A 13315-nucleotide genomic window follows, 5' to 3' on the forward strand; every position below is an offset into this window, starting at 1 on the left:
TTAAACCGGTCTGTCTGACACCTAAAACCATGCCATGTTTAAAGTTACCTAAATCACATTTCCCTATTCCGATACTCAGTTTGCACGTCTTCGTTACATCTAGATACCTAAATGCACTGAGCTGCTTGAATGTGATTTACAAATTACATGGCAGCAACTCAATGCATTTAGGCCAGTTGTGTTCTTAAAAAAGTGGTCAGTAAGTGCTGCATGCTAATGGAGTCCTTTAGAGTCTCAGAGGAGATTTGAGGTTTTTGCAATTTCTATGAATATACCAGGACAGAAACTCCTGAAAATACTAGTGTAGTGTAGTCAATTTATGTTTCATTACTAACTTCTTTTGTGTAAAATTACAAACTTCAAATTGTTAAAAAATGATCTTACAACTCTTCCCAGACTAATGGCCACCAACAACAACTCTGGCGTTTATGTGAACACCTGCATGCTCCTGACAAGCACACGACTAAAACCCCTGCTTTTATTGTGGTCACATCGTCTGATATTCATTTGGTCAAGTGTATCTGAATAGCAGCAACTGGCTGCTAATCAGATGCACTGGCTGCTGTTAATATATATATTTATATAAGTTTACAAAAAAACAACTTACACAACAATGAGAGAGATATGTCTTCTGCCATCCAATGCTGGGGTAGCAGCATCAGAGCCATAGACTTAAAAAAGCTGAACAAGTTAATAAAGAAGGCTGGCTCTGTTCTGGGGACTCCTCTAGAACCTCTGTAGATCATTGGGCAAAGAAGGATTCTTTATAAATCAAGAACATTATGGAGAACCCTGACCATCCTCTTCATGAGTCTGTCATATACCAACAGTATCTTCAGTCAGAGGCTTCTTCAAATCTGCTGTAAGACAGACCGCTAAAGGAGACCCTTCCTGCCCTCAGCCAGCTCATTAAAGAAACCTTTATATGAGCTACAACATTTCATTTTTCTTTGGGATTAATAAAGTATTTTTTAATTTGAAATAAAACCCCCCAAAAAAACAGCTCAAGACAGGTAAAAAATTATTCCACGGAAAAAAAGGGAAAACATATAAAAGTAGTCACAGCAGGTATTAAGGTATGATCCACTGCAATAAAAAAAGAGAAAACTGTCAAGAAGGACACAAGCGTGGGTTTTATTTTTTTCTAAAGTTGGGAAATACTTCCAAGTGTTAAAACCAGAGGTTGAGAGTCACTGTATCTTGTACAAAACTACAGACAGCCTGGTAACAAGGGCAGACAGGCTGAGGCCACTGAATGTTTACTGCTCAGCACAAGACAGCGATGAGCAGAATGTAGAGGCTGCTGAAAAAGAGTTGAACTCAAGGTTAAAATATTTCTTTTTAGGAACCAAGTTCTTTTTTACAGGGCTTTTCTTACCCATCAACAAATCAAACGTCTACTGACCAAACCAATGACTAGACCAGCTTTCATTTACCACATAAGGATATGCAGATGTGTAATAAAAGCCTACATGCCAAATAAAATCTAATTAAACCAAAAACTGTAACACATAGTTTTTAATTAATTATTGGAGTATAATTTGCTCTATATATTTTCAAATTGCTCTAAAGCAGAAAAAAGTCAACTGTATTTTACTTACTTTGACCAGTAAAGTGTACCAAAGGATCAATGCATATTAAGGGAATTAAAAGAAAAAGCAACAAAACACTTAATAGGAACCCGAAAGGCTACCTATCATACACACTTCCTTTTATCTATCAGATACCATAAAATATATTACAGTGTCTGATGTTTAGGTTCAAAGATTTAGAAAACAAGATGATTCAAGCTGCTCTTCACAGGTTGTATTCTCTTCTGTCAGTATCTGTTGGGGTACCACCATCAGTGACAGTGACTTTAAAAAACTGAACAAGCTGATAAAGAAGGCCAGTTCTCTTCTGTGGATCGCTCTGGAACCTTTGGATATGATTTTGCAAAGAAGGATGTTTCATAAAATGAGGAACATTACAGAGAACTGCCCACAGCCACTACCATCTACAAAGACTCTTTTAAGAAACTCAGATATTGTTGGAACTCTGCGAAAGGGGGTGCCTATTGGCGTTAGTGGAGAGCATTTTGCTCCCCAGGCCTCCCCTCCCCATACACAGACACCTTTCTCTGCCCGCTCCATGTAGGGCCTTGGGTGCAGGTGCGTCATTGGAGTGCAAGGAGGGTTTTCCATCTCTGCCGCCCCATGGTGGCCTGGGCCCCAGTTTTATCGTACAACTTAGACATTATGGTCGGGGACATTATGGGACCGGTGCAAAGAGGATTGGGTGGCGGACGAAGGTGGGGACCTCAGCGGCCCGATCCCCGGATGCTTAGGCTGGCTCTAGGGTTGTGGAATGTCACCTCGCTGGGGGGGAAGGAGCCTGAGCTTGTGCGGGAGGTCGAGAGATATCGACTAGAAATAATCGGGCTTGCCTCCACGCATAGCGTGGGCTCTGGAACCCATCTCCTTGAGAGGGGTTGGACTCTGTTCTACTCTGGAGTGGCCCACGGGGAGAGGCGGCGGGCTGTGTGGGTTTGCTTGTTGCCCCCCAGCTCAGCCGTCTCGTGTTGGGGTTTACCCCAGTGGATGAGAGGGTCGTATCCCTGCGCCTTCGGGTTGGGGAGAGGTCTCTGACTATCATTTCAGCCTACGGGCCGAGTGGCAGTGCAGAGTACCCGGCCTTCTTGGCGTCCCTGTCGGGGGTGCTGGATAGTGCCCCTCCCGGGGACTCCATTATTCTGCTGGGGGACTTCAACGCCCACGTGGGGAACAACAGTGACACCTGGGGAGGCGTGATCGGGAGGAATGGCCTCCCCGATCTGAATCCGAGTGGTGTTTTGTTATTGGACTTCTGTGCTAGTCACGGATTGTCCATAACGAACACCATGTTCAAACATAAGGGTGTCCATCAGTGGACTTGGCACCAGGACACCCTAGGCAGGAGGTCGATGATCGACTTTGTTGTCGTATCATCAGATCTTCGGCCGCATGTTTTGGACACTCGGGTGAAGAGAGGGGCTGAGCTGTCCACTGATCATCACCTGGTGGTGAGTGGGATCTGCTGGAGGAGGAGGAAGCCAGTCAGACTTGGCAGGCCCAAGCGCATAGTGAGGGTCTGCTGGGAACGTCTGGCGGAGCCCTCGGCCAGGGATGTATTCAACTCCCACCTCCGGGAGAGCTTCGACCAGATCCCGGGGGATGTTGGAGACATAGAGTCCGAGTGGACCATGTTCTCCGCATCTATTGTCGATGCTGCTGCCCGTAGCTGTGGCCGTAAGGTCTGCGGTGACCTCGACTGAGGACATTATCGGCGGTGGAAGGAGTACTTCGAGGATCTCCTCAATCCTGCCATCACGCATTCCGTGGTGGAAACAGAGGCTGGGGACTCGGGGTCGGACTCTTTCATCACCCAGGCTGAAGTCACCGAGGTGGTTAAAAAGCTCCGCGGTGGCAAGGCTTTGGGGGTGGATGAGATCCGCCCTGAGTACCTCAAGTCTCTGGATGTTGTAGGGCTGTCATGGTTGACACGTCTCTTCAACAAACGCGTGGCGGTCGGGGACAGTGCCTCTGGACTGCCAGACTGGGGTAGTGGTCCCCCTTCATAAGAAGGGGGACCGGAGGGTGTGTTCCAACTACAGGGGGATCACACTCCTCAGCCTCCCTGGTAAGGCTTACGCCAGGGTATTGGAGAGGAGAGTCCGACTGATAGTCGAACCTCGGCTTCAGGAGGAGCAGTGTGGTTTTCGTCCCGGCCGTGGAACACTGGACCAGCTCTACACCCTCTACAGGGTGCTCGAGGGTTCATGGGAGTTTGCCCAACCGGTTCACATGTGTTTTGTGGACCTGGAGAAGGCATTCGACTGTGTCCCTTGTGATGCCCTGTGGGGGGTGCTCCAGGAGTATGGAATCGGGGGCCCTTTACTAGGGGCCATCCGGTCCCTGTACGAGCGGAGCAGGAGTTTGGTCCGCATTGCCGGCACTAAGTCGGACCTGTTCCCAGTGCATGTTGGATTCCGGCAGGGCTGCCCTTTGTCACCGGTCCTGTTCATAACTTTTATGGACAGGATTTCTAGACGCAGCCAAGGACCGGAGGGGGTCGGGTTTGGGGACCAGTGGATTTCGTCTCTTCTTTTTGCAGATGACGTGGTCCTACTGGCCCCCTCTAGCCAAGACCTACAGCATGCGCTGTGGCGGTTTGGAGCCGAATGTGAGGCGGCTGGGATGAGGATCAGCTCCTCCAAGTCCGAGGCCATGGTACTCGACCGGAAAAGGGTGGCTTGTCCTCTTCAGGTTGGAGGGGAGTTCCTGCCTCAAGTGGAGGAGTTTAAGTATCTCGGGGTCTTGTTCACAAGTGAGGGAAGAATGGAGCGGGAGATCGACAGACGGATCGGCGCGGCTGCCACAGTAATGGGGGCGCTGTGCCGGTCCGTTGTGGTGAAGAGAGAGCTGAGCCGAAAAGCAAAGCTCTCAATTTACTGGTCGGTCTACGTTCCTACCCTCACCTATGGCCATGAACTTTGGGTCATGACCGAAAGAACGAGATCCCGGATACAAGCGGCTGAAATGAGCTTCCTCCGTAGGGTGGCCGGGCACTCCCTTAGAGATAGGGTGAGGAGCTCGGCCATCCGGGAGGGGCTCGGAGTAGAGCCGCTGCTCCTCCACATCGAGAGGAGCCAGTTGAGGTGGCTCGGGCATCTATACCGGATGCCTCCTGGACGCCTTCCTTGGGAGGTGTTCCAGGCACGTCCCACCGGGAAGAGGCCCAGGACACGCTGGAGAGACTATGTCTCTCGGCTGGCCTGGGAACGCCTTGGGCCCCCCCTGGAGGAACTGGAGGAGGTGTCTGGGGAGAGGGACGTCTGGGCGTCTCTGTTGAGTCTGCTGCCCCCGCGACCCGGTCCCGGATAAAGCGGAAGACGACAAGTACGAGAACTTAGACATTATCACTTTTAACATTTTCATGACACACACATGTAGGGCCTTGGGGGGTGGGCATGCTTAATAGCATCCAGAAGGGTGTATATTTAACTAACCTCACCTCTGCTGCCACCTGTAATTGTTAAGTTGCATATACACATTGAGAGTCCTTTGGGCGGTGTTGGTGTTGCCATCTGCAGGGAGCGTTTTGTTGTAGAGTGCATTTTGTTTTTTTAAATGCACTCTACAACAACACGCATCAACACCACATTTGAGCGGGCAGAGATAGGCTTGCGGTCTTTCCACACACCCGTTCGCTGTTTGCCATCTGGGGTTGGAGGCCAGGAGGAGGAGCAGGCCTTCTGGTTGGGGCCAACTAGTGCCGGTGCTGGGGTTTCAGCTCTCTCTGGATCGTTCGGATTTTTTGGTGGATGTGTCTTCATCAGCTTTTTGGGGGTGGAGCTCTACTGTGGGGGGATTCATGGCATTTGGGTTTGGGAGCATGTGTTCTACATCTGTGTCCTGGTTGGGGGTGGCCCTGTGGGGAAATTCATGTTGGGGGTTATGGGGGGTGGAGGGCTCATGGGGTTGAGATCAGAATTCGTTAGGGGTTGGGACTCTTTCAATCAGTTTGATTTATTGATTCTTTAAGCTAGTATGGTTTAGAGTCAACACATCAGATCTTTATTCACTTAAAGACAAATCCTTATTGACTTCACTTTTTGCTAATTTTCTGACCATAAAACCATTTGTTAAATCAGGGCATAAAAGTTCATCTTGGAGCATGTATGAGAGAACATTTTTAAACATGAATGACGATCTGAATAGATTATCACCCAGAAAAAATGTTAATTAGCATACTATGCACCAAAAAATAACAGGATTGCGGTCTATGCTGCTTTAGATGTTTCTGATTGGATTTATGTTTGAAGTTTTGATGCATAGTAAATATATTTTATTGACATAGTTTGCAAATTATCTTTGAAACCTCCAAAGCAGGGAGAGCAACCAAGAGTTTAAATTAATTGGAAGAGGTTGGATAGAAAACAAGGAATAAGCTAATTGGATGTGTAACCGCTAAGATAAATGTAAATTATTGAAAGCCATATTTGTGAAGCCTATGAAAAAGGAAAATACAGCTAGAAATTAGCATGAACGCTTCCTTTAAATGTGGTATAAATTAGCTGGGTGTCATGACAGTTAACTGAAAACAGAGACAAAGCTGTAGAAGGAAAAATATAAATAGAATCTGCAGAATATTCATGACTACTTAAAGCTGTTGGTTTTGAGAATCTACACACTGGTGACATGTAATTCTTGAAATACCCATCTTTCATGCAGACAATGGGGAATACAAATGCCCCTGAAAAATACCAACATTAGCAGCGGATAAGTAAGTAGAAAATGCCACTGCTGTTTAATATCAGCAGTGTCTGTGCCAAAATGATCCCTGACAGTCTGTCCCTGTTTGCCTCACGATGCACAGCCTGGTGAGCTAAGACGGCCACGCTCGCTTTGAGCTGGGCTGAGATGACATATTAAGACCTTCATGATGGCTAAAAGGTCCACACAGCTACTGGTGAGTCAGGCAGATTAATAAGTAGCCGGGCTAGCTTTTATGAGATGAAGGCACCACAAGCTGGAGTAAAATCCGCTGTCAAAAGAAAGCATTCAGGGAAAAACAACTGTTACAGTTCAGAAAGGGGCCTGCTTAAGTGTTTGTGAACAAGCAGCTGATGCCGGGATAAAATGCCACTTAGTTTCGGTTTTAATTTAGTGATTACTTTCATTAATGTGTATTACAATCATTCATTTAAAAGTCGGTAGTTTGGGTCAGTGATTTGGACATCCACTCTGAACATTTGCTATTTATGAAGACCAAAAAAACACCCAACTTCTTTTTACAGCCTTTCCTAGTACCTTATTTGCTGGTTTCCAGACCCTCATTTCTTCTCTAATTACTAGATGAGCACAGAGGGAAGGTCACACTGATGCTTTTCTCTCTGTTTACTTCTTTTTTTCAAGTATGCTTGCCTTCATTTTGACATTTTTAAGGGACAAGACAAACAAGTGTGCCGCTCAAGAAAAAAATACAGTTCATACTGTTTAACAGGGTTCCTACACATTTTTTCCATGTCAAAATTCAACACTTTTCTAGACTCAGTTGTAGCATTATTTTCTAAAGTAAAAATTTTAAACTTGACTATATATTTATGGCTGATATTTGTTATTTATTGTTTTATTGGCAGATATTAAATATTAATTGGATTTATTAATTGGATGCCATTTGATCCAGCCAGCCGGTCAGGTATGCCAGGTGTCGGGCGGTGGGACAGCAGGCGGATGGATGGATAGATAGACAAAGAGATGGATGGATAGATTTATCGATGAAAAACAATGGATGGATGATAAATCTTTTTAAACACACGAAAGAACACCAAAATGTTGTACCTCATACCAGTAGGGTGTATTTTATTGAAACCCAAAGGCAGTAAGTAGAGGATGATGCTAAAATAATAAAACGATTTCCAACATTCCCATGTTTAGAACTTCGCATGAGTTTTAAAATCGACTTTGTTTTCATTTCTAAGTTATCCTAAGCTGCTTTGCACTTGAACTTTTATTGGTTAAGGGATTTCCTCTATTTCCCCAAGTTCAAGTTAAAACTAAACAAATATGAAAAACTAATCATAAGAAAAACTATAACTGGTAAGCTGCAAAAAGTAAAAAAATCAAAATCAAAAATCAAAAGGACATGAAGCTTCAAAGGCATTAGTGCAGAAACAGTGAGGCAGACATGGGTATTTCTGTATGAATCATACTTTCTTGTGAAGAAAAAAGGGTTCACCAACACAAAATAGCACATCTTCTCAGTTCTGTTTCTACCAAAGATGTAAAGCCTAAAGCTGACCTATTTTTCAACAACTAAGACAGGAACAGCGATCAAAAATGTAATTATTTTCCCCTGCAGGCAACGGTAGGAAGCGACAGACAAACCTCTTGTACCTGTGCTTAATTCCTGGGTGAAGCATCAACTAGGAAACTATGATTTCCTGAATATTAACGTGACCCACAGTTTAGAGCTTAACAGCGAAGCAAGAGCAATTAAGGATACAAAATAAAGCTTAAAATGCAGCATTTTTAAACCCCAAACGGAGGAAGTTGTTGCAACTAAAAAGATAAACAGAAGTATATTAAACCAGGTTTTAGCACGAATGAGCTGCTAAGTTTCATTGTAAAGTGTTTAAGAGTGTGTGCGTTCTTGTAGTAGCCCAATTTTGGTCAGAGGTTAACATACATCATGGACATGAAAGTCATTTAATTTTAAGATTTTTACAAGAACTGTTTTTGATGGTGTATTGATTATACCACAAACATCTTTGATTTTTATAAAAGAAGAATGTGATGCACATCTGCAGGCTTCAATACAAACATGCACTCTCACTAATATTTGATTAAATGTCCCTTAGCAGAGAAAGCCACATTTTTTTGTAGCCACCAACAAGCTTCTTGCATAATTCTGGCTGGATATTTGACCATTCTTCTTGGCAGAATAGGAAGCATCCATTTAAATTGGTTACACCCTAGGAACAGCCTCTGCGTTTTCAATATGTTTTCAAGTTTAGTTCTGAGGCATTTACGAAGCCTGAATGTTTGGGTTCCAGAAGCTTAATGGTAGCTTGTGTGTCTGCTTAGAATACCCAACGCTAAAGCCACCACAGAATTGGAAAGCCCTGGAACACCAGGGTCACTGACCACAGCAAAACGCATGAGATCCGCCCTGAGTACCTCAAATCTCTGGATGCTGTGGGGCTGTCATGGTTGACATGCTTCTTCAACATTGCGTGGCGGTCAGGGACAGTGCCTCTGGACTGGCAGACTGGGGTGGTGGTCCCCCTTCATAAGAAGGGGGACCACACTCCTCAGCCTCCCTGGTAAGGCCTACGCCACGGTATTGGAGAGGACAGTCCGGCCGACAGTCGAACATCGGCTTCAGGAGGAGGAGTGTGGTTTTTGTTCCGGCCGTGGAACACTGGACCAACTCTATACCCTCTACAGGACTTTTGTGGATCTGGAGAAAGCATTCGAGTGTGTCCCTCGTGATGCCCTGTGGGGGGTGCACCAGGAGTATGGAATCGGGGGCGCTTTATTAGGGGCCACCCGGTCCCTGTATAAGCGGAGCAGGAGTTTGGACCACATTGCCGGCACTCAGTCGGACCTGTTCCCGGCGCATGTTGGACTCCGGCAGGGCTGCCCTTTGTCACCGGTCCTGTTCATAACTTTTATGGACAAGATTTCTAGATGCAGCCAAGGGCCGGAGGGGGTCTGGTTTGGGGACCAGAGGATTTTGTCTCTTCTTTTTGCAGATGACGTGGTCCTGCTGACACCCTCTAGCCAAGACCTAAAGCATGCGCTGGGGCGGTTCACAGCCGAGTGTGAAGCGGCTGGGATGAAGATCAGCTCCTCCAAGTCCGAGGCCATGGTTCTCAACCGGAAAAGGGTGGCTTGTCCTCTCCAGGTTGGAAGGGAGTTCCTGCCTCAAGTGGAGGAGTTCAAGTATCTCGGGGTCTTGTTCACAAGTGAGGGAAGAATGGAGCGGGAGATCGACAGACGGATCGGTGCGGCTGCCGCAGTAATGGGGGCGCTGTGCCGGTCCGTTGTGGTGAAGAGAGAGCTGAGCCGAAAAGCGAAGCTCTCGATTGATCGGTCGGTCTACATCCCTACCCTCACCTATGGCCATGAACTTTGGGACATGACCGAAAGAACGAGATCCCGGATACAAGCGGCTGAAATGAGCTTCCTCCGTAGGGTGGCCGGGGACTCCCTTAGAGATAGGTTGAGGAGCTTGGCCATCCGGGAAAGGCTCGGAGTAGAGCCGCTGTTCCTCCACATCAAGAGGAGCCAGTTGGGGTGGCTCGGGCATCTATACCGGATGCCTCCTGGACGCCTTCCTCGGGAGGTGTTCCAGGCACGTCCCACCGGGAGGAGGCCCGGGGGACGGCCCAGGATACGCTGGAGAGACTATGTCTGTCGGCTGGCCTGGGAACGCCTTGGGATCCACCCGGAGGAGCTGGAGGAGGTGTCTGGGGAGAGGGACGTCTGGGCGTCTCTACTGAGTCTGCTGCCCCCGCAACCCGGTGCCGGATAAGCGGAAGACGACGAGTACGAGTTTTGAGGTCAGAGGAGGCAGATTAGTTTTTTCAAAACAAAGAAAGAAAGAATGACTGGAAGGCGAGGCTTTCCAACCTATTACTATACCAACTGTCAAGCGCAGTGGTGATAGAATCATGCTATGGGAATGTTTTGCTGCCAGTAGTTATGACCAAGCTGGATAAAATAAACACTAAATACTGTCTTTTATGGATATTTTTGATTGGCCAGTCCTTGTCGTGATATAGCCAACCCAAAAATATGTTGACGGTTTTCACCATACGTCCACAGCAAATTCACAGTAAGACGTCTTTTTCCTATTATGGAAAATTAGCAAATTAACAATTTGACTGCATCATTATCTGTTTATGTTACTTTTGCTAAAAAATAATTTGATAGTTGTTTTTCTTTTTTCTACTTCTGTTTTTAGATTTTTATAGTTTTTGTTTTGTAATTTTAGTCAAACAACTGTGTTCCCTCCATTTGTCATCCTCAAAATTAGAGTATTCTATATATTTGTTTTTATTGGCATTTTCAAAAATCAGTGAAGTTGCATGTTGTATAAACATTCAAACCTGGTAAAAATACAGTTCAAATTAATTATCAAGAGCCGAAAAATTTAAATGACAGTCATGCCCATAGGGACTGTATGTCAAATGTACGTTTGAGTGCGCATTCCTCGCCTGCTGTACAGATGCTTCCTCTGAGGTTTGTGAGGCAGAGAAGCCTCCCCTTCCTCCACATTTTCTTTAGGTTTGCTTCATCATCCCTCCTTGCCATTATCTTATATGAAGAGGTTAACACACTTTGCCTTGCTCATTTCATTTACAGCCATTAGACATAAAAAACAAAGCACTTACCAGTTTTTAAAAAAAATATTACATTTTCACTTGTACCTTTCAATTTTCTTCCATTTGTAATAAAAGCACTTGAGAAAAAAAGTATGCCTCCCAATTTAAGAAGGGCCCCCAGACAGGACAGCACACAATGCAATGCCTGCAAAGGTTTTGGTTGCTAAAGCGTGGTTACCAAATCTCTGGAGCGAATCTTGCAACAGAGCACAGAGACTTACTACGTTTGAGCTCCTGGGAGAGAACATGGATACCTCAAAGCAAATTAGTGCAAATTAAGCCTTAATTATCCATAAAAAGGCCAAGTGGCATTAGATCTGCATCATCATGGCTCTCCCGCTCCTCTATTCCCCCTCACCTATGATCAACATTTTGGCTGCCTGTAGCCCAGGGATTCCTCTGCTCAGGTCGAGTGACACAATAGTAATACACACAGAATGAGCCATCTTTTAAAAGTAACCAACTTGTGAAAAGGCTCGTCATGGATGTTTTCCTTTAACTACAACATCCTAAAGAAAACAAAGAAGCAAACAAAGCGAAGAAAACAGTGGAGAGGACCTCTTGCAGATTTAGTCTCACCTGCCAGGCGATGAGGTCTTTCAGTTTTTCTATCTTCTCATGGTCCTCTGGGTGCTCCTGTATGTACTTGTCATTAAAGAAGGCCTGGGGAAAGGGGCAAAGAGATACTGTTTATACGAGGTAAGGACAGGTTCAGAGGGAGACTGAGATGTCTGAAAGTTTATTATATTTAAAAGGAACTGAGGGGGATCAAATCTGACTAGACAAGGCAAGCACTGCTGAAGTAAAAATAAAAAAGTAAATTCAATCTAGATTTCAGTATGTCCTTCACCACCTGCAATATTTCATTGAAATAGAAGAGTGACCAGAGGGCAAAGAATTCCCATTGCTCCTCTTCTGACTCAAACAATACATTTCGTGAGACCAGTATAAATCTATTGCAGGGTGGGATGAGCACTGGGGAACCAATATGTTATCTTAAGTTTTTTCCATCAAATGTAATGCAGAAAGATTGATTCTTTGTCACACAGGTCACTAGGTGGATTGTATAGGAACTGAGCTTCTAAAACCAAAAAGGCTGAATAAAGTCAAAGAATATCATATTCAACATGGATCCAAACATACTTTACAGTTAATGCATAAAACCCCAACACACTCCATGTAGATACAGCAAGCTTTCAAGACAACAAATGGCACAAAAAATAAGAAATGTTCAATGCTGATGAAAGCAATTTTTATTTTTTATATTATTTATTTTTCATTGCTATGAAAAGTCATTTATGAGAATTATTAGCTGCTTGTCTCTAGCACCTAAAGTTCAACCTGTGCTGAAATTTGTAAATGCTCTTCAAATTAAATTCCTAAAGAAATATCTATAATTTTACACTGACAAGTACCCTTAACTAAGAAACGCCCATATGACAATCTGTAACTGTAACTAAACACCTCAAATATTCACAAAATAACATAAATTTAAAAAGAAAGCCCAGCTAGTATGAGCTTGTGTTTTTTTAATCATGCCCATAGACCAAGGATTTTTTTTTTCCCGAAAGAATTGTTGTCACAAGCACCCGACAACAATGTGTTATATAATTATAAAACCTTATGCCAATAAACGCACAGAACTAGACAATACTGAACAGTTTTTATTGTCCGGCTGTGATGAAAAGTTTCACAGTAACAATCCAAAAGATCTGGAGAAAAAAGAAATGTCCTAAATTAAAACATTCTGAATAAAGTAAGGTGACAAGCTTCAACACAGAGCAAAAGCTGCAGCATATCAGGATCATTCAAGGCATTTATCCTGAAAACTTGGGCTCATTAGGACAAACACGTGACTTCAAATGTTGCAAAGGTCAGATTTATATTTCTGCTTATAAGCTAACCCACTTCAGCGATTCATTACCATATTGAAGATGTTACCAAAGGGTAATACCCTGGGTGTATGTACAATTTTAATGCACAATCAAGTATCTGCTGCTGCTTTGTTGTTGTATTTCCATATTTTCTCGCTTTTTGTTTAAATATAATTAGTGGAAAAGTAAAACAACAAAAAAATGTCACATGTTGAGCATATTGTTTTCAACTGAATTTTTGTTTCTCCCCAGATGTATGGGTTCTCACCGGGTACTCCGGCTTCCTCCCACAGTCCAAAAACATGACTGTTAGATCAGTTGTTTACTCTAAATTGCCCTTATGAGTGTGAATGTGTGTGTGTGGTTGCTTGTCGTGTATGTCTCTATGTTGCCCTGTGATAGACTAGCGAACTGTCCAGGGTGAACCCCACCGCTCGTCTAATGACCACTGAAAGGTACCAGCCCTCCTGTGATCCTTCATGGACGAGCGGGTATAGACAATGGATGGATGGATGTTTTAGTCTCCATT

The 13315-nt window shown here is 44.5% G+C and overlaps 1 protein-coding gene across 5 annotated transcripts in view; it reads right to left on the reverse strand.

Annotated features, from left to right (window-relative positions):
- dock1 (dedicator of cytokinesis 1) overlaps positions 1–13315 on the reverse strand; it is a 308112-nt gene that overhangs the window by 22945 nt on the left and 271852 nt on the right. For all 5 annotated transcript variants that reach the window (XM_047376374.1, XM_047376376.1, XM_047376375.1 and 2 more), the window contains one exon: positions 11492–11575. In XM_047376374.1, the coding sequence (XP_047232330.1) occupies positions 11492–11575 (84 nt within the window). The remainder of the gene's footprint in view (positions 1–11491; positions 11576–13315) is intronic.

Source organism: Girardinichthys multiradiatus, chromosome 10 (assembly GCF_021462225.1).
Source record: "Girardinichthys multiradiatus isolate DD_20200921_A chromosome 10, DD_fGirMul_XY1, whole genome shotgun sequence".
In the NCBI taxonomy this organism is placed as follows: domain Eukaryota; kingdom Metazoa; phylum Chordata; class Actinopteri; order Cyprinodontiformes; family Goodeidae; genus Girardinichthys; species Girardinichthys multiradiatus.